Raw genomic sequence first — 21,604 nt, forward strand, 5'->3', positions numbered from 1 at the left:
CCGAAGCTGGAGTAACTTCTGGGCAGCCTCTCTCCCGGACACCGGAGCCTCAAAAACTTTTCTCACCTCCGCCACAAATCTCAGGCTCCAGACTGAGGCAGACGGTGCATTGTTGCTCCCACACCGCCATGCCCTGGTGATTGCCCTCCCGGACATCAGCGTAATATTGTACGCAATCTTTGAGTGGTCCGAGGGGAATGAAGAAGGCTGCAGCTCGAAAACGAGGGAGCACTGGGAGATAAAGGCCCGGCAGGTTCTGGAATCTCCATCGTAGCGCTCCGGGGGAGGTAAGCGGGGTTCCCGGGAAACCGGGGTCACGGCGCTGCTAGCAGTCGGGTTACTGAGGGGCTGAGAGGTTACCGTCGTGGTAGGCTGTCTGGTAGGCAACCCACGGAATTGCTCCCGCAATGTGGCCAATGCTAGGTCGTGATGTTCAGCCATGTCCTGGAACCCTTCCATCAAACCGCGAAGAAACTCCTCGTGTCTACTAATGATGGCTCCTTGGGAGGAGATGGCATTGCGGAGCTGGTCCAAGTCTGCTGGGTCAGTCATGGCCAATTCYTACTATCAGGTAAGATCCAAGTGTAGACTGTGTTGAAGTAACAATGTTTATTGCAACAACAGGGGCAGGGAAACGACAGGTCAAGGCAGGCAGGGGTCGATAATCAAGAGTAGCGGCAAAGGTACAGGATGGCAGGCAGGCTCAGGCTCAGGGTCAGGCAAAGTGGTCAGGCAGGCGGGCTCAGAGTCAGGACAGGCAAAGGTCAAAACCAGAAGGAGAAAAAGAGAGACTGGGGGAAAAACAGGAGCTGGTTGACTCGAACAAACAAGACGAATTCGCACAGACAGACAGAAAACACAGGTATAAATACCCAGGGGATAAGTGGGGAAGATGGGCGACACCTGGAGTGGAAACAAGCACAAGGACAGGTGAAACAGATCAGGGCATGACACAAACATAAACAAAGATGCTGTATGTCACCATGTATGGTGGCTGCTTGATAGGCTCCACCACTTCTGCAACCCCTTTACTGTCAAAGCCCAGGGATCATCTTCAAATGTATGTGTGTGGAGCTGTGTTACGACCCTCACAATGCTTCTTAGTCGTACTCTATGACCTACGATCTCAGTAATCTCTAGTTAACCTGAGCTTGCCCTTACTGGTTCTGTCACTCTCTTTATCTCCTGCCCGACCACAGCCAACTAACCACAGTAAATATTGGCATCATAATCATCCTACCCGACTTCCAAAGGAATATTTAGAACGTGAGTAATGGCAGGACTTTTTGCAACATTCAACACTAAAAACTCCAACCACAGGTCAATTAGGTGTTGGAATATGGAACGCCTTTTGGTATTTGCCAGTCAAAAAAGATACATGTCAAATAACACTATTTGACGTGTTAAATAAGCTTTTAATTTGACACGTCKAAAAACACAATTCTATTATAGAATGTTGTGTGCCGAATTTGCACGTGCAAGCCAAACGCCACCACTACTATCAGTAGCACTGTCAAAGCTGTACAAAAAAGTCTGCAAGCAAGCACACACTGGTCACGACGATCATTGGAAATACAACATTATTTGTTCGACCGCAACTTCTGGGGTAGGTAGCTAGCTTTAGCTTGGTACCTAGCTAGCGCCAATACTACCAGCCTGAAAACAATGACCAGTTGAAACTGCAGTCATTTTCATTATTCTTAGCAATGATTTAGGAATCCTTGTGCGTAGTATTGGCTAGGTAGCCACTTGTTGTTCGCTTATTGACATTGAACTTCAGTTCATGAAAATAAATAGCTAGCCAGCTACTTAACCCTGTTGCCCAAAGCTAACGTTATAAGCAGCCAGCTAGCTTCATCTAGCTAGTGAGGCACGACCGGACCGGGTAATGTGTTGTGAAGCTAGCCACAATAAGGATTAGGCACAATAGTGGAATTTGCGGTTTGCCTTCAAAATAAAAGGAACTCTTTGAAAGTGATGCGGAAGGGTACAATTGGTGGAATCGTGCCATATTTAGACTAGATAATGTTAAACAAGGTTGGAATGTGAAATAATGAAATGGGGTATCAGTCTACTCGGTGACACCCACAGAACACAACTGTGAAGAGTTTACGCAAATATCACCTCCCCAGTCAGCCTATTGTGTGTATTGACATTCATATTGCACTGTACAGCTTTACCTAAGGATTGGGGATCAATGAAATGGGGTATCAGTCTACTCAATACCAAATATATTTTTTCCCATCGTTCTCCTCAAGAGTTATCAGACTCCAAAACATCCACGCAGTATTGTTTTTTCTCGTGAATAGTGGTCAATACACATAGTAGGTTGACAATAAATGTGTCTCAATTCACAGTTGTTTCAGAGTCCCGCAATAAGAGCTACAACACTAATGTTCTCTGGGTGTCACTGAGTAGACTGATACCCCATGTCATTGATCCATATTTCATAGGTAAGGCTGTACAGTGAAATTAGTATGCCCCCAATGCAATTCTAAAGTCAAATACATCCAGTGTGATTTCAACAGATTTTGTCAAATTAACAAATGATTGTCTTTTGTTGATTTTATATAACAACATTTCAACCTCGTTTAGCAAAATCTATTCAATTATGGCATAGAGTGGCGCAGCGATAGAAGGCACTGCATCTCAGTGCAAGAGGCTATAGTGCCTGGTTTGAATCCAGGCTGTATCACATCCGGCCGTGATTGAGAGTCCCATAAATTGGCCCAGCATCGTCTGGGTTTGGCCGGGGTAGGCCGTCATTGTAAATAAGAATTTGTTCTTAACTGACTTGCCTAGTTAAATAAAGGATAAATAAATAAAAAATTGAAGGCTAACCACAAAGTCCACTATTGTGGCTAATCCTTATTGTGGCTAGCTTCACATAGATGGGTCCGACCACCATTAATCAAATAAGAACTGTCTTATAAATTAGGGTTATTTTAGATGATGACACCTAGCAATATAGTTAGCTAGCTAACTATAGCTACTGAAACAGATTATGTCGTTTTGCTATGTTTTTGGGGAAGAACATTGTTTGRATCKWRGAGCTAGCTAGCTTTTTTTTATGACCAGCACTGTAGGTGCACAAGACAYCTTTACCAGCATCACAGCATACGTATCGATTAATCGTTGTGACATATGAAATACGAGTGATAGTGTACTCAATGTGTAATAACTACGTACAAAAATAATGATCGCGTTAAATTATTATGTGACGTGCAGTCATATTCAGGTCCTGATTGGCCAACAAGCTTATTTGACATGTCAAATAGGGTTATTTGACACGTGTATCTTTTTTGACACGGAACGACCCAAACAGCGTTCCACATTATGAAGATCTAAGGGCCGGTCTGTTTGTGACAACCCTTTTACAGACTATCCTTCACAACCAAACAACTAACCATTCCAATACTGGAGTATCCCCTGCATCATTCAGGCTGAGCTAACATTCCAGTTGGTTAGTGGGTCTCGTTGGCATGCAAGCTGCATCTGAGTGCCGGTAGAAATGGAAACTGATCACCCTGAATACCCTGCCAGTCATACAGGAAGGATACTGGCTTTGTCACTGCAGCTTGCCCATAATCACCAGTTAGCTGTGCAAGCTGGTCAGGCCCCAGAACTACAACCACTACCGACTACTTTGTCTCCTCACCTGAAAGACTTTGAATCAACCTTGCACACTTAATTTCAGTAGGGAAAAGAGGAAACATGTTAAAGCTGTACATATACGCTACTAGAGTAGCTGGCTGTTGTATTACAGGTTGCTTTCCTGTAACTTGGTTACACTACTATGTGCATGTGTTGTGAAATACATGAATGCACATTGAACAGCTAGCTGGTTTCAGCTATTCAAACACAACAGAGGCATGGCAGTGCCACTCATAGTTCTAGTTATACCAAGAGCCGTAGCATACCCGTTTAAAGACACAATAACACAATACTTGTTTGGAGTGTGTATCGGAGGCGAAGTCAGGTGCAGGAGAGCAGAGTATAGTGAACAGGCGCACTTTTTATTCCGGTCAAAATGACAGCACAAAATAGCATAAAAATGTGCCCAAAACACGGAACATAGACAAAAAGTAATGCGCGTGACAATATCCACAATATTGAAATACACAAAACACAAACAATCCTACACAAAGACATGATGGGGAACAGAGGAATAAATGCATATGAATTGATTGGGGAATGAAAACCAGGTGTGCAGGGAACAAGACAAAACAAATGGATACATGAAAAATGGAGCGGCGATGAACGCCGCCCGAACAAGGAGAGGAGCAGACTTCGGCGGAAGTCGTGACAGTACCTCCCCCCTGACGTGCGGCTCCAGCGGTGCGTCGACACCGGCCTCGGGGACGACCCAGAGGGCGAGGCGCAGGGCGCTCCGGCCGGCGACGGTGGAACTCACGCAGTAGTTCAGGGTCTAATACATCAGCCACCAGAACCCAGCACCTCTCCTCCGGACCGTACCCCTCCCACTCCACGAGGTACTGAAGGCCCCCCGCCCGACGCCTTGAATCCAGGATGCAACAGACGGAGTACGCCGGGGCTCCCTCGATGTCCAGAGGGGGCGGAGGAACCTTCCGTATCTCAGACTCCTGGAGCGGACCAGCCACCACCGGCCTGAGGAGAGACACATGGAACGAGGGGTTAATATGGTAACCGGGGGGAAGCTGTAACCTGTAACATACCTCGTTCACTCTCCTCAAGTCTTTGAATGGCCCCACAAACCGCGGGCCCAGCTTCCGGCAGGGCAGGCGAAGGGGCAGGTTTCGTGTCGAGAGCCAGACCCTGTCCCCCAGTGCGAACACCGGGGCCTCACTGCGGTGACGGTCCGCGCTGGTCTTTTGGTGCAGCGCGGCCTGCTGGAGGTGACCATAATATAAACCCTCATGTCCCGGGCCAAGGTGGGCCACCAGTACTTCCCAGACAGACAGCGCACCGTCCGACCGATCCCCAGATGACCAGAGCAGGGTGATATGTGGGCCCAATAGATCAACTGGTCACGGACAGCAGACGGAACGTACTGAAGTCCGACGGGACACTGGAGTGGAGCGGGTTCAGTATGCAATGCCCGCTCAATGTCCGTGTCCAGCTCCCACACGACCGGCGCTACCAGGCAGGAGGCCGGGAGAATGGGAGTCTGATCCATGGGCCGCTCCTCTGTGTCATACAGCCGGGACAGTGCGTCTGCCTTAACATTCTGGGAACCTGGTCTGTAGGACAGGGTAAACACAAAACGAGTAAAGAACATGGCCCACCTTGCCTGACGATGATTCAGTCTCCTAGCTGCCTGGATGTACTCCAGGTTGCGGTGGTCAGTCCAGATGAGGAAAGGGTGTTTAGCCCCCTCAAGCCAKAGTCTCCACMCCTTCAAAACCTTAACCACAGCCAACAGCTCCCGGTCCCCCACATCATAGTTCCGCTCTGCCGGGCTGAGCTTCTTCGAGAAGAAAGCACAGGGGCGGAGCTTCGGTGGCGTGCCCGAGCGCTGAGAGAGCACGGCTCCGATCCCAGCCTCTGACGCGTCCACCTCCACTATGAATGCCAAAGAGGGATCCGGATGGGCCAGCACGGGAGCCGAGGTAAACAGAGCTCTCAGCTGCCCAAAAGCCCTGTCCGGCCTCAACCGACCACTGCAGACGTACAGGACCCCTCTTCAGCAGTGAGGTCTCCGGTAGTAATTGGTAAACCATAAAAATCGCTGCACCTCCTTTACCGTGGTGGGAGTCGGCCAATTACGCACAGCTGCAATGTGTTCACTCTCCATCTCCACCACTGATGTGGAAATGCGATACCCTAGGAAGGAGACGGACTGCTGGAAGAACAGGCATTTCTCAGCCTTGACGTACAGGTCATGCTCCAACAGTCGTCCAAGTACCTTGCGCACCAAGGACACATGCTCGGCGTATGTAGAGGAGTATATCAGAATGTCATCGATATACACCACTACACCACGCCCATGCAGGTACCTGAAAATCTCGTCTACAAAGGATTGGAAGACTGATGGAGCATTCATCAACCCGTACAGCATGACGAGGTACTCATAATACCCTGAGGTGGTACTAAATGCCGTCTTACACTCGTCTCCCTCTCGGATACGCACCAGATTGTACACACTCCTGAGATCCAGTTTAGTGAAGAAGCGCGCCCCATGCATTGACTCAATCGCCGTGGCGATAAGAGGTAGCGGGTAACTGTACCTCACCGTGATTTGATTGAGACCTCTATAATCAATGCACGGGTGCAGACCTCCATCCTTCTTCTTCACAAAAAAGAAACTCGAGGAGGCGGGTGAAGTGGAGGACCGAATGTACCCCTGACGCAGGGATTCGGAGACATATGTCTCCGTAGCCACCGTCTCCGCTTGTGACAGGGGACACACGTGACTCCTGGAAAGTGCAGCGTCTACCAGGAGATTTATCGCACAATCCCCCCGTCGATGGGGTGGTAATTGAGTCACCTTCTTCTTACAGAAGGCGAGAGKCAAATCGGCATATTCTGGGGGAATGCGCACGGTGGAGACCTGGTCTGGACTTTCCACCGTGATAGCACCAACGGAAACCCCTATACACCTCCCCGAGCACTCTCGTGACCACCCCGTGAGAGCCCTCTGTTGCCAGGAAATGGTGGGGTTATGACAAGCCAACCAGGGAAGGCCTAGTTCCACGGGAAACGCAGGAGAGTCAATGAGAAAGAGACTGATTCTCTCATCGTGAACCCCCTGCGTCTCCATGGCCAGAGAGATGGTGGCCTCCCTGATTAGCCCTGACCCTAATGGTCGACTATCCAGAGTGTGAACCGGAAAAGGTCTATCCACAGGAATAATGGGGATCCCTAAACTAAGTGCTAACGCTCTGTCAATAAAATTCCCAGCTGCGCCTGAATCGACGAGCGCCTTATGCTGGGAATGCGGGGAGAACTCAGGGAAACAAACAGGTACAAACAGGTGGACAATAGAGGACTCTGGATGAGAGTGGTGCGTACTCACATGGGGTGACGTCAGAGTGCCCTGCCTGCTGCCTCGACTCCCAGAGGGACCAACCCGGCACCGACTGGCAGTGTGCCCTCTGCGGCCACAGATGGTGCACGTGACGGCCCCTCCTCCAGCCTCCCTACACGCAGCCCCTCCCAACTCCATGGGCACTGGAGCGGGAGTGCTGGGAGATGGAACCGACAGAGCCCCCTCAGGACGTCCACGGATGACTAGCAGGTTATCCAACCGGATGGACATATCCACCAGTTGGTCAAAGGTGGTGGTGGCATCCCTGCAGATCAAATCCCGTCGGACGTCCTCACGTAAGCTGCATCGATAGTGGTCGATGAGGGCCCTGTCGTTCCATCCTGCTCCGGCGGCCAAAGTCCGGAATTCCAGCACGAAATCCTGTGAACTCCTCGTCCCCGTGCTCAAATGGAAGAGTCATTCACCCGCCGCTCTACCTTCGGGCGGATGGTCAAAGACGGACCGGAAACGGCGGGTAAACTCCTCGAAGTGGTCCAACGCCGCGTCTTCCTCTCCCCACACGGCGCTTGCACACTCCAGAGCTCTKCCCGAGAGGCATGAGACAAGGGCGGATACTCTCTCCCTTCCTGAGGGAGCTGGGTGAACAGTGGCCAGGTATAGGTCCAGTTGTAAAAGGAACCCCTGGCACTGTGCGCTGTCCCATCATACTCCCTGGGAAGGGAGAGACTTATTACACTGGAGCTGGATCCGGACGGGACGGGTAGAGATAACCCCGGTTGAGCTGGTCGAGGCGCAATGAATGCGCCTGAGACTTCCTGTCTCTCCCAGCGGTCCATGGTCTGGACAACACGATCCATCATGGTACCGAGATGATGTAGCATAGCCGCGTGTTCCTGGACYCGTTCCTCGACTCCTCTGACCGGGGTACCTGCTCCTGCTGACTCCATGGTTAGGTGTAGGATTCTGTTAGGAGTGTGTATCGGAGGCGAAGTCAGGTGCAGGAGAGCAACGTGTAGTGAACAGGCACACTTTTTATTCCGGTCAAAATGACAGCACAAAATAACATAAAATGTGCCTAAAACACGGAACATAGACAACAAGTAATGTGCGTAACAATATCCACAATATCAAAATACACGTAACACAAATAATCCTACACAAAGACATGATGGGGAACAGAGGAATAAATACATATGAATTGATTGGGGGATGAAAACCAGGTGTGCAGGGAACAAGACAAAACAAATGGATACATGAAAAATAGAGCGGCGCAGGCTAGAAAGCCGGTGACGCCGACCGCCGAACGCCGCCCGAACAAGGAGAGGAGCCGACTTCGGCGGAAGTCGTGACAATACTAAATAAACCAGGGCAATTTATATGCAGGCGAAGGTGTCTGAGTGTAATTATGTTGGCCATATTGTATTTACAAAACAGTCTTTAAGGGCATGAGGGTTGTACACAATTCATCAATAAAATTCATATTTATATGTTATTTGACTTCCATCAAATGMTATTATGGCAGCCATATTGCATTTTAGATGCCATATTGGATTTGAGGCAGGGTGGCCCCAAAGATAATCTGTGCTGGCCCCCTGACTAAATTACAGGAGTAGCGGCTAAAGATAGAAAATCCTTCAAAGAACCTTGGAGCCCCAAAAAGGTAATTACGATGTCTGAGCCCACTTGTTTTCCTTAGACCCGATTACAATAGCCGCAACATCAAAATACAGTGTATTTTTGTCAGGCAGGACCAAACAGCACTGAAAGATAGCAAATCTGACCTGCCTATTAATTAGCCACCAAAAAGTTAAGCTTACATTCATCATAAATATTCATAGTTGATATTTCTGCCTATTGTATCTCTGTGTCTCCAGGACTGTAATTCCAAGATGCATTAAGATATCCTGACGATGTTTGTTTGTGTATGTAGTGCAGACAACTGACTACTTGTATTTCAAAGTCTAGCAACATCAGAGCTTCAATATTGGGTTACACTTCTTTATGTGGCCCATCCCACCTCCAGCCAGGCATTATTCTGTTTTTTTTAGTTTACGGGGTGTGTCACAATATCTATCAATTTAACCACTTTTGCAGTAAAATATTTTTACGCAACCATTTATTTCATACATGGGAGACATTAGAGATGTGAAAAAACATGCTTGTGTTTTGTTCTACCTCGGGTAGGTGTATCTTAAAAAGATTGGAGGCCTCTACACTACATGTCCCACAGAGTGACACAGGGGAGACTGGTAATAATAATAGACAGTGTATTTATTTGGTACCACTCAAACAGTCCCAATGCCATCCTCTGTAGGTGTGTTAGTGCAGACCCAGGTGTAAACAGGTTGAATCCCCAGCCACAGTCGTAGGGCTGTAGCCAGGGTCTGAGTTTTAGTGAGGTATGTTTGCTTTGCATAACTTTTTGTTGTTGCAGTTTTACAGCGAATTCCTTGCAATTCTACACATTTTGCCGTCACTTATGTTAATATGATATCTGAGTGAGAGTGACTAACAAAATCAATCGGGGTCTGCTGGGCACCTGCCCTGTGTGCCTGATCGGTAATTCGACCATGATTACTACAAGTTTAGATAGTTGGCTAGACTAACTAGGCTAATTTACCAATCTAAAAATGTTTAAATGTAGACTCAGAGAAATGACATTGCAACGAGCAGGACCGCAGATATTGAGATGAGCGAGATGCAAGACTTCACTCTCACACTGTCACACACAGTATCTGTGTATGAGCAGGGGTTCGCTTCATCTACGCATCTACGTAATATCGCTGAGTCTACCTTTAACTGATTGACTAATTGAATGACTGTCAGTGACTGATATATTACAAGAGGAAAACTGCTGATGCGCAACCATGTTTAGAACTTGCATTTGGTATATTATACTATTCTAGCTTTCAACAGTTGTTGAGTTGCCGACTGAGGTCCCCCCACCCAATTTAGCTACTTCCCTGGCCACAGTCCATTCTATCAGATGACAAATGATAAATGCTTCCAGATGCCTAAAGTATGCTTCCGAAATTCCAGAAGACAACTGAGAAGGGAAACTGCTGAAAACATACTGGTGTATGAAGTAGCTTCACCTCTTGTAAGTACACTGAGAAGGAAAGTTGCAAGGCACTATAGATAACATAAACTTATCTGATGACTGAATTTGGCGGTAGGTGACTCGGGGAGTTTTAGCATGTGGGCGGTGAGGGTGTTGAAACCAGACTTAAAGATAACAAAAAGTGGGCTGTTGTTAATGTTTCGTTTTTTGTGTGCTTTTGCAGACTGCTAGGGCATGTACTTTCCTGTTCTACATGTTTGTTTTTCAATATGTGGTTTGCTAATCCAGTATAAGGTTCAAGCTGCTATACCACAAATGAAAAAACCCTGAAAACTTCCATCCTCTTGAACAGGAAATCTGTCTGTCATGAACCAGCACGTAAAGTGATGCACCGTCAGTAGAATCAAGCCCACCACAAAGGTTGTTAGCTCTCTGCCTTCTGTCTGTATTTTTTATTTGTTTAACTAGCAAGTCAGTTAAGAACAAATTCTTATTTACAATGATGGCCTACCCCAGCCAAACTCGGCCAATTGTGCACCCCCCTATGGTATTTACAATCACAGCCAGATGTGATACAGCCTGGATTCAAACCAGGGACTGTAGTGACACCTCTTGCACTGAGATGCAGTGCCCTGGACTGCTGCTCCACTCGGGTCAGTAGCTACTCTAGAGGTCGTCTGACTAATCAGCTGAAGTACAAACCGCACAGACAAGCGGTAGAGTCATTTTAAATGTAATTTTATTCAACATTCTGGCTTTTAAGGAACATTTACACAATTCTGGAGGCATTKGTTTCAGGCTGTATAAACCAATGAATTGTGTATTACAGCCTGATTAATCAGACTACACTGGAGGGATGGCAGCATGTGGACATCACCTTGGATCCTATAAGACAGTATGTTCCAACTCCAGTACCCCCAACAGCACACATTTTTGTTGTAGCCCCGGACAACAGCACCTGATTCAACATGTCAAGGGCTTGATGATTAGTTGTCAACAAGTAGAATCAGGTGTGCTTGTTCGGGGCCACAACAAAAKATMTACTGTTGGGGGTAGTCATGGATCGGAGTTGGGAAACACTGCTATAGAAATTTGACTAGATGGGATACAGCTTTTGTCAGATTTGACATTTCATAGCAGATTAGGAGAACTTACTCAGCAGGTTAGGAAAATGAACATAGCAGGTTAGGATAACTATGTTAACGTTAGGAAAGGTGTTAGGGTTATGGTTAGCTAAAATGCACAAAAAAATCAGCTTTTGACGTTAATCTGATGAAAGCTGTACCCCTTCTAGCCGGATATATTTTTTATTTAACCTTTACTTAACTAGGCAACATAGGATGGTCACTGCAGGTCCAGCTATATCTTCTATCAGGTTAGTGTGGTGAAGGGTCTGAGGTTTTGTCTTGACGGGAAGTGAGACTCTGTATCTAGAACACAACATGCTGCTACATCCTGTAACAAGACACCGAAGAGTCATAGTTTAGTCTCCCGTGATATCTTGATGAAGTGTTCATGAAGTAGGAAGTCACTTGAAGCATCCAAATATTCACACAAATCTCCAACTTCCCCTTACTTGATCAGATTTACTATTGAGACTATTTTAGTATTTAATAAGCATAGGAAGTAATATTCTTGTTCCTCCTATTCATAAATAGTTGTGTGCCATTGGTCATTCATTGTTAGTGATGCTTGATAGGACATACTATTGTCTGAATAAGGCAGATATCAAATCATCATGTCACAGTATTTGAGAAAGCTGACACAATCTTTGAATTGTGAGGCCCAACTCTTTCAAAATTGTTCTACATTTTATAAACCCTTTTTTACATCAGATACCCAGCATAAAATCCCAGAGCAAGCAATGCAGATGCGGAAGCACAGTGTCTAGGAAAAACTCCATAGAAGGCAGGAAACTAGGAAGAAACTTAGAGAAGAACCAGGCTCTGAGGGGTGGCCAGTCCTGTGGAGATTTAAATATGACATATGATAGTCCAATCATTTCTTGAGCAGAAGTTAGAACTTCCAGTATGCTCTTCTTGTGTTCCTCAACAACATATAAAATCACTGTTCTTTATGAATAAGTTACATAACAAGAGGTAGTTGTGCTGATGGAATATGAACCATAGTGTTCTCAGCAGAGGTAAATTGATTATGGTAAATCGTTGCACCTTGTAATACTTCTGTAAATGTAGTATTTCCCTTGGTGAAACATAACCTGTATTCCAATAATGTGTAATATTATTTAATAATCATATTCACATATGACAAGCAAAGGAATCTGCTGCAAAATGATTGTACTCCATAGACCCAGGAGCAGAATATCATAACCTCTTATAGTCCCCAAAACAATGATGTCAAGACAATGTTGTTTTTTCTTCAAGTATTACTCCTCCACATCTAGCTTGTCCACGTCAAGACAGGGCACTCAGAAACGTCTGTGTCATTTTCCCTTTGCTGAAAGCTGTGCGATAGAGGAAGTCACAGAAGCTACCGCGACAGGGGATATTTGATGGTTGACTTACTTCAGTATTTTCTTGATGGGACTTAGTTCTGTCGAAAGCACTGCTCATGGACAGGAACTCATTCATTTCAGTCTGAGACTGAGAGTGGAGCGGAGCGGAGGGCAGAGCAGCTACCCAGGTAAGTTCTCGCTTAAATTTCTTGTTGTAATAACATGGCTTGATAATAGTTTATTTCAGACTTCAATCAACACAGCATATATTATACAAATATTGCAACTTTCATCAATTTTAACATTTTTAAAATTTGATTTGATCAAATGATTTGATCAACATTTGTTTCCTTCCATTGAAAGAAAATCCATGTATGCATGGTGTTTATAAAATTATGTCCTTGAAATGCATGGGTTTTAATTACAGCTTTGCCTTTCTTTAGGTGATTGATCAGAGTGCGTCGTCCTTGTGATTCAGCTTGTGTCTCGGCCAGTGGGACTAGATTGAATACCACCCTGTTAGTGGGACGATGAGGCAACTAGGAGACAACTCCAGTGGGCTTGATGTGAACGGCACCTCCTGTGAGGTCCATGACAGCATCCTCTCTCCTGCCTTACCAATTCTCTACTCAATAATCTGCTTCTTCGGCCTGGTCAGCAACATCATSACCATATTTGTGTTCTTCCTGAGGAAACACTCTGACTCGTCCATGGCTGTGTACATGAACCACCTGGCCATGGCTGACTTCCTGCTGGTGATGTGTCTTCCCCTGCGGGTCTACTACCACAACAGCCCGGGACCCTTTTACCTCTGCAAGGTACTGGGRGTCTTCTTCTACGTCAACATGTATGCCAGCATCCTGTTCCTCAGCCTGATCAGTTTGGATCGCTACCTGAAGATCATCAAGCCTGTGTGGGTCCTGAACATCCACAAGGTGCGGTGGAGCCACCGGGCATCCTTATCCGTGTGGGCAGTTCTGGTCCTGGCCATGTCTATTTTTTCCCTAAAGAAAGACAAGGAGCACCCTTGTGATAGGATCTGCTTCCACTTCCACCACAAAGGACTCCTGGGGGGCACGGCCAACCTCACCGTGGTGGCCTTCTTTTATGCTGTCTTCCTCCTCTTTATCTGCTTCTACGCTCGGATAACCACCAAGCTGAGGAACATGTCCTTAGGCAACCGGGACCCCAAGGCCCAGCGGAGGAAGAGCAGGGTGATCCTGAAGACCTTTGTGGTGCCGGTAATCTTCACGCTCTGCTTCCTGCCATACCACCTGGTGAGAGTGCCCTACGTGCTGGCCCAGATGAATGTGATCCAGGCCCTGGGCAGTAAACAGATTCTCCACATCCTCAACGAGCTCACTCTGCTCCTGTCTGCCCTCAACAGCTGTCTGGACCCCATCATCTACTACTTCATGTCCTGTACCTACAGGAGGACCATCCTCTTTGCCCTGCAGGGGCAGTTCAAGACCATGTACGCTGTTAACCGCAGACGCATCAGTATTAACCGATCTATTACAGAGATATAGAGCTACAGCATCTAAGGCAGGGAGTTTTAACATTTTGCACAAATTAATTTGGATAATGGACATTAAACAAAGTTGGATTAACTGAAAAAGATCATGTATAATACGTGTTAATACTGTTAATACTATTGACTCTATAAAATAAGTATAGAAGGATATTATTGGATGTACATTATGAAATATATATATATATAAATATGAACTCTTGTTATCAAGTTCTTACTGGACTTAGTATAATTTTTGGTCCAGTAAGATTTTTTTTTTAATGAGAATTTGTGCATTTTGTTTTGTTTGAGTATGTTACTCACCCTTATGGAGGGTGACCTTAGGTTCTCATGGTTAAAAGGGCAATGTACAACATGACCTTTTAAATGTCTTACGCACAAGGATTCCCCAAGATGAGTATGCTGTTTCATTTCATGTAAATGACCTACATACTCACCATATTTATTTTCCGACCCTATGCTGTCGGGCAAACGTATTCATTAAATGAAGTACACTGACAAAGGCTTGTGTCAGTCTTGTGCTCTTTAAAAAAAAAAAAAAATCTGACATGGGATCAGTACATTTATATTTTCACACGATAGAGAGCCGTGAAGTTTATATGTGGAGTTATTTGTCTTTTACAATTGCATTAGTTAAGTTCACCAACGTTGCTTTCATTTGAGGAGTTTTTTTCCKAAACTCTATATCCACCAATTTCTCACGTTTGTGTTTTTTCATCAGAATGATTGCTTAGGGGTACCTTCATGTCTGTGTAAAATATTACCGTTCTCAGATTTTTTGTATGTATGAAAACATTCCCCCCCCCCCAAAACGCTATATATCCATTGTTTAGCTGTAATGGAATGTTTGTATCATGAATATTTGATTGTGATATGTGGTTGTCTCATCTAGCTATCTTAAGATGAATGCATTCACTGTAAGTCGCTGTGGATAAGAGCATCTACTAAATTACTAAAATTAAATTTACATTCTAGTAACTTAGCAGATGCCCTTCTCCAAAGCGATTTACAATGAGTGCATTCATCTTAAGAAAGCTAGGTAAGACAACAACATCACAATTGTATCAAGTTCATTTTCCCTCAACAAATATTTATCATCAAAGTCAGTGCTAGTGGGAAAAGAGAAGGAAAAATAAACGTTTTACATACACATCTCATAGTATTGTATATCATCATTTTAATGTTATAATTTGTATATTTCTTTAAAAAAGTTGTTATTTGTTACATTTGACTGTGTAAAACCTAGCAGTACTACTTATTTCTCTGACAGTGAGGTGGACATATAGCATTTTTCTATTATAATTATTTGTCTCTCTGAAATGGAACCATCAAGTGACAGATTTAAAACAAATACATATCTGTCATTGAACAACCCCATGTAATGACTAGATAGGGAAAAAACACACCAATCTCTTTCAGAATTTCTTTAAACAATAAAAGCTAATTTTCCAACAATCCTGAAAATGACTATATAGTGTTTTGGAATTAAACTTAATTTGATGTTCATGACGGATTATCTCCTCAGAAAACACTTTGAGATTCTGTAATTATTATGGAATCATTGTTCTCTTGCTTTCAAAACATTTATATTAAAGTACATTGATATTAAATGATAAGACAGTACTGATCAATTTAAGTAAGTATGTGAGTAGTCTGTATAGTAGAGGCATTACATTATCTACGTTTTAAGTAGTCCTATCCAATCACTGTTAGGATCACTCCGTTATTCACTGATTTATCAAGTCAATTATGGGTTGAATTAGTTTGTTTTATTACCTACTGCTCAAAAGGCTCGGCTTCGACTGACAGCATAGATTGATCACAGAGACTTATTAGTTGAAATGGAGGAGCAGAGGAAAGAGTGATATACCCGCTGTTCAAAGCCAGACATTCACATTGATGATATCTCTGCCAGATGATCAGCAGCTTTTCATTACAGAGAACAAAGACATTTCAAATCTTGGATAAATACTGATTGGTGCATATTTAGGATATTTGCATTTCGGATGAGTTGACTTTGGAGTACAATATCTAATAACAATCTTATTTTCTGTCATTTGTATATAATATAACCTGTAAATTAAAACCCGTTCTTATCTTCTGTTTAATCAGACACAGCACTAATCTTGGTTGTTTCCTGTGTTTTTGTTAACAGTAACACCAGTTCTGGACTTTCAGCTCCCCCTACTGGTCATTCATACTGTCTTTGAATCAGCATGTGGCATAATATTTTACCACCATTTTTTTCATTTCTGTTCGGGCCAATTGTCTGGAGTATTAATCTGTCCACACCAGAGACATAGGCCCACTAACCTTCTCTGTTTTCATGCTTATCTGAATCGTACTTCGGGATCAGATGGAGACTTTTATCTCCCTCAACAACTTTAAAAATCTGCTATCCGAGCAGCTAACCGATCGCTGCAGCTGTACATAGTCCATCTGTAAACTACCCACCCAATTTACCTACCTCACCCCCCATACTGCTTTTATTTATTTACTTTTCTGCTCTTTTGCACACCAGTATCTCTTCTTGCACATGATCATCTGACGATTTATCACCCCAGTGTTAATCTGCTAAATTGTAATTATTCGATTTATTGCCTACCTCATGCCTTTTGCACACATTGTATATAGATTCTCTTTTTTTTCTTTTTCTACCATGTTATTGACAATAAACAAACGTTTATTGTTTACTCCATGTGTAACTCTGTGTTGTCTGTTCACACTGCTATGCTTTATCTTGGCCAGGTCGCAGTTGCAAATGAGAACTTGTTCTCAACTAGCCTACCTGGTTAAATAAAGGTGAAATAAAAAATAAAATAAAAAGATGGACTCCGCACTCACACAGCTCTCTCCATCTCCCTAAAATGAAAAAAAGGGTTAACCCAACATTAACAAAGAGCACTAGTCTTATATTCCATTCTATTTCTTAGAAATGTATTTATTGGAGACAGCAGCGAGGCGTTAACGTCAAATGGCGGAGTCCACCTCTGATTGGCTGTGCTCATCTCATGTTGCTCTCCTCAGGGTGCCTGGAAAGTCCACAGGGACTCAGGGAGTCATCACAGTCCTTACAGCCCAAACATACAGTATAGAACTCTCCTCAGGCTCAGGATTTACCCCATGTCATTCCAAAGCATGTGAATATCCACATTAGTAATGAAACAGTTTATGCAAAATTATTTATTTTTTCCAGAAAACCGGGATGAGTCATCATTGGTTAGAATGTCACAATGAATATGCAATTGGCATTAGATCATGAAATCTAGTCAGGGAATGGATGGATTACCACATATTATAATTAATCAGGCTGTAGAGTGATTAGTATTTTTTGCGTGTGAAATAAAGATATTCGGAATACAATAACTTTAAGTTTCTTAAAATGACAAAACAAATACGAAGCATTATTTAAATGTGTCAATAAAACACACATGATACAAAAACACAAACTCAGAAGAAAAAAAATTCTATGGATGCACTCTCCAAACACACAGGCATTGGTAACCTTCAGTGCAGCAGTGTTTTTCAGATCAGTGATGTCACCCCAGACAGTGATGTCATCCCAGACGTGTGTGTCAGGGTTCTCCTAAGCCTCGGCCTCTTCTCCATCAGCGTCAGCATGGACGTTGCTGTATGTTGCCATGGGAACCACTCCGGAGGTTACAGAGGCCTGGTGGCTGCTCCCCATGGTAGGGACGCCTTCATACGCCACCGTGGTCGAACTCTTAGGTTTGGCCCTGGAGGGAGAGAGGAATTATAGGTGAAACACTGCACCACACATTTCAATTGTATTATTGTCAATGAGTTCATAGTGCAGCCCAAATCATAACCACTCACTGCATCTCTGTTTCCTTGGTATCCTTGTATTTCTGCTTCTTCATGGAGTGTGTCATGTACAAGACAATAAGGATGATTAGGAGAGCTCCAAGAAGTGCTCCAATGACTGCACCAGCAATGGCCCCGTCACCTAGCTCTGTTAAAATGCGGGTTATTGGTAAGATTAGTTACAGCAGTGTGCAGATCATATAAACAAGGAAAAACAACATCACATATGTTACCCGTACCATGATTGAGCTCCATAGTGCAAGTGGCAGATCCCACATCATTAGAGGCACTGCACTGGTACTCTCCAAACTCAAACTGGGATATGTTTCTAATATACAAGGATCCTATTTTCGGATCTGAAAAGAAAAAGAAAGAATAAAAGTCTAGCAAAAATGAATCAGAGCACAAAGGAGTGATGGAGAATGGAGGAACAGTATAACAACCCACCGGTGTACCCCAGCACAGGTTTCTTGGTCTTGTCCTGGTCCAGTCTTGTCCAGGTATAGGAGGGGGTGGGGCTTCCCTGCTCACTGTGGCAGGTGAGGGTAACCAGGTGACCAGACTCCACATCACCATGGACAGCACAGAACGGCACAGAGGGCATCTCTTACAGACCATGTCATAGAGAGAGAGCATGTGTTAACTTTATGTAATATGCTGCAATCTGGACCCAGTTGATCCAACTACCGGTAATCAGAGAAAGTTTCCAAAGGGTACAGCCAAGTTAGACATAAAAAATCAACACTTGCCCTGGACCAGTAGCTAGCTATTTGGTCTAGTAGTAGGTACGTTTGACGTTGGAATGCAGAACACTGAATGCCAGCGCTTGATACCAGTCATTACAGTGATATATTCAATCAAACATGAGCAGTCTAGCAAAGATAATGTCATCCCCCTGAGTGTCTCTCATGCTTTGCTATGGTTACAATGGTGACGTTGTACATCATGGTACTTGCAGTGTTTACGGTGACAAAAATTACACATTTATACAACAGACATGACCAATTATAGGCAAGTATATTATTTGTAAGATGAGCAGCCATTGTGAATTGGTACAATCAAATGTATAAACAATAAAAAAGAAAAGACCATTTCCATGTTAGGACTGAATACAGTGTACTACCTTCCCCATAATGCTTCACTACAACCCCTCTACTTTATCGAACTGGGAATCATTAATTAAATCGAAAATAGAGTCATGTGTTTCTCCATTCTATTCCTGAGGAGTACGAGACATGTCGGGAGGTGTTTCTGTTCTAATTTCTGACACTGACAATGAAGATACTAGTCTGCTCCAGTTCCCATGGAAACTACTGTGGATACTGAGGCCAGCAAGGTTGTCCTGGTAACTCTGTGAATGAATGGAATCACAGGCGGCATGTAATTCACTGATCACAAAACTCAGATTAGGAAAAACAGGATCACTGCTTCATAGGTCTGGTTGTGTGTTGTGTTGACACTAACATAGGAAGAAGGATATACGTTACTATTCAATTATTATATGTGACTTACCTAAAACAGAACTTACCAAGAATGTTGACAATGATAGTTGCCTCAGTCTTCCCACTGACATCAGGGAAGTTGCGAACTTCGCAGGTGTAGGCCCCTGCATCGGACACTTTCATGTTGCTTATTGTTATTGAGGCATTGTTGGTAGAAGCTGGAGAGATGGAAGGCTTCAACCTGCCTTCATATGGTTTGGAAATCACGTCCTCTCCTGACTGAGAGTAATACACCTAAAAAGTAACAGCAAGAATGTCTTAGAGCCTACATAAATCCACTGGAAAACCACTTCTTACCAGAAACACAACAATTTGTGCACTGATTGACAGATTTCGTGTTGATATTTCAGAGACGGCTTCTGCACACAAAAAAATGAGGGTTCCTCAAGGGTTCTTTGAGAAGGGTGATGGTTCTATGTGGAACCATACTGACCATACTTTGAGCCCTTCAATGGTTCTTTGCAGTTCAAAAAAGGGTTCTTTCCTCTTTTTGTGATAATTAAAATGTAGGGGCTGTGGCTCATTAGAAGATTTTGGGGCGTGGTTTGAGCTCAGCTCTTTTTGTGCAACCAGTTTATCTAATCTGCTGTGTTACGCTACTACACTTTGTGACTATGGTCAGTAACAGTGTCTATTAAAAGACTCATGTATGGTCATGTGTGAATTGAGAATGGTAGATTAAGTCAGTAGTTCTACATTTTCTACTCAGGGACCTCCAGCTGTTCCAGAGCTAGCACACCTGATTCAATTAGTTAATGAACACAATAATAAAACCTATTTAACAATATAATATGGCTTTTAAACCACAACTAAAAAGCCTTTATGGTTCTACAAAGAACAATTGACATTGAGAAAAGTTATTTATAGAACCATTCTCCATAAAGGTTCCATAAAGTACCTTAAAAAAGGGTTCTATATAGCCTCAAAAAGGGTTGTAACCATAGCAGAAGCCTTTTTTGGGGATATATATAACCTTTTTTTAAAGGTTCTTTGTAGAACCTTAGGAAATAGTTATTTATAGCACCATACATGTTCCATTTAAAAACTTATAAGCATGGTTCTTTATAGAACCTTCCAAAAAATATTCCATATACCACCAAAAAGGGTTATGCTATGGTTACAAGCCAAAGAACCCTTATTTGACACCATATCGAATAATTCACTAGTAGTGTGTGTTTGGAGGGCAGGGAGCCACTGGTGCTCTGGTGACTGGGCTCTTTGTTGTCTTAACAGGGTGTTTCACAAAATGGGAACTCAAGAGCTACCGCCATATTGAACTAGTAGCCTACCTGCCTTTTATTAAAATACCGAAGCACCAATCCTCTTCTCTTAGAAAAAAATGTTATATCTATAATCTTAAAGGTTTCTTTGGCTGTCCCCATAGGAAAACACTTTGAAGAACCCACACTGCACAGGGAGTGTGACAATGTGGCAACATAAGACCACAAAGTAACATCAGTCTACGTACCTGCTGTGGCACCATGGAGGTTTTGGAAACAAAATTCCACTGGATGATGAGGTCACTGGTTTTCTGCTCAGTGGTAACAAAGGTGCACTGGAGAAGAGCACTTTCACCCTTTGTCACGTTCTCAAACTTCTGGGGAACCGTCACTGTGATCAAATGCCCACAACCTAAAAAAGGGTTAATAAATATATTTATGTACTTTTATTCAGTTTGAATGTTATTCTTTAATATCAGACCCCAAACAATCTAAAACTTGCACAGAGTCCCATTTGTAAGAGCAAGAGATATGGGTACCAAATCCTTTCACATTACTGAAATATCATTATTGTTATTTATTTCATAATACATGAACATGTAACTCACCCATCATGCCGAGCAGCAGCACCATTTTCAGTGTGGAGGACATTTTAAAAGAAATGTTGGCGCTTATTTCTGTCTCCTTCAATAAGCCAGTCAAYAGTGGTATTGCTCACACTACCTCAAAATCCCTCACCTTTCCCAGTTCTTACCTATCAACTAAGTTGTAATGGGCAACGCCTAGGTAGAGCGTACTGTACAAGCTTGTGGGGACTCTGTGGTAGTGTACAGGCAAATCTTGTGCCTGTAGACATCATGGGGGTGTTCAAGGTGTGTGCACAGCCTTGTTTGCCATATCACCTAGACTGGGTGGGAATACTCTCCGACTGTTATTTTTCAAACTGTGGATTTGCATTTCCAAATTAGCGCCATTTGTTCCTGCTTCAATCTTTAGACTTACAGGGAGGCCATGATGTCCGTGCTAAAGAATATAGGACA

General features: G+C 43.8%; 2 protein-coding genes across 2 annotated transcripts; one reads left to right on the forward strand and one right to left on the reverse strand.

Moving 5' to 3' along the window:
* Nucleotides 1-12,565: 12,565 nt before the first annotated feature.
* gpr34l (G protein-coupled receptor 34 like) lies at nucleotides 12,566-14,198 on the forward strand. The gene is made up of 2 exons (XM_023987182.2): nucleotides 12,566-12,674; nucleotides 12,930-14,198. Exon 2 carries the CDS (start codon nucleotides 13,017-13,019, stop codon nucleotides 14,013-14,015), a length of 999 nt encoding a protein of 332 aa, XP_023842950.1. The 5' UTR covers nucleotides 12,566-12,674; nucleotides 12,930-13,016; the 3' UTR covers nucleotides 14,016-14,198.
* A 2,976-nt stretch (nucleotides 14,199-17,174) lies between these two features.
* LOC111964146 (V-set and immunoglobulin domain-containing protein 1) lies at nucleotides 17,175-21,385 on the reverse strand. Its single transcript, XM_023987895.2, has 7 exons — nucleotides 21,173-21,385; nucleotides 20,813-20,976; nucleotides 19,371-19,578; nucleotides 18,290-18,448; nucleotides 18,082-18,198; nucleotides 17,855-17,990; nucleotides 17,175-17,754 (listed from the first exon to the last, which is right to left on the reverse strand). The coding sequence occupies exons 1-7, from the start codon at nucleotides 21,213-21,215 to the stop codon at nucleotides 17,604-17,606; spliced, it is 978 nt and encodes a 325-aa protein (XP_023843663.1). The 5' UTR covers nucleotides 21,216-21,385; the 3' UTR covers nucleotides 17,175-17,603.
* Between the last annotated feature and the right edge of the window lie 219 nt (nucleotides 21,386-21,604).

The sequence above is a fragment of the Salvelinus sp. IW2-2015 genome, linkage group LG5 (genome assembly GCF_002910315.2).
Source record: "Salvelinus sp. IW2-2015 linkage group LG5, ASM291031v2, whole genome shotgun sequence".
Taxonomy (NCBI): Eukaryota; Metazoa; Chordata; class Actinopteri; order Salmoniformes; family Salmonidae; genus Salvelinus; species Salvelinus sp. IW2-2015.

Coding starts and splice junctions, on each gene's coding strand:
- LOC111964146 (XM_023987895.2), bottom strand. CDS start 21,215: ATGTCCTCCACACTGAAAATGGTGCTGCTGCTCGGCATGATGG. Junction 20,977..21,172: donor GCTGCTGCTCGGCATGATGG/GTGAGTTACATG, acceptor ACCCTTTTTTAG/GTTGTGGGCATTTGATCACA. Junction 18,199..18,289: donor ACCTGTGCTGGGGTACACCG/GTGGGTTGTTAT, acceptor TTTTCTTTTCAG/ATCCGAAAATAGGATCCTTG.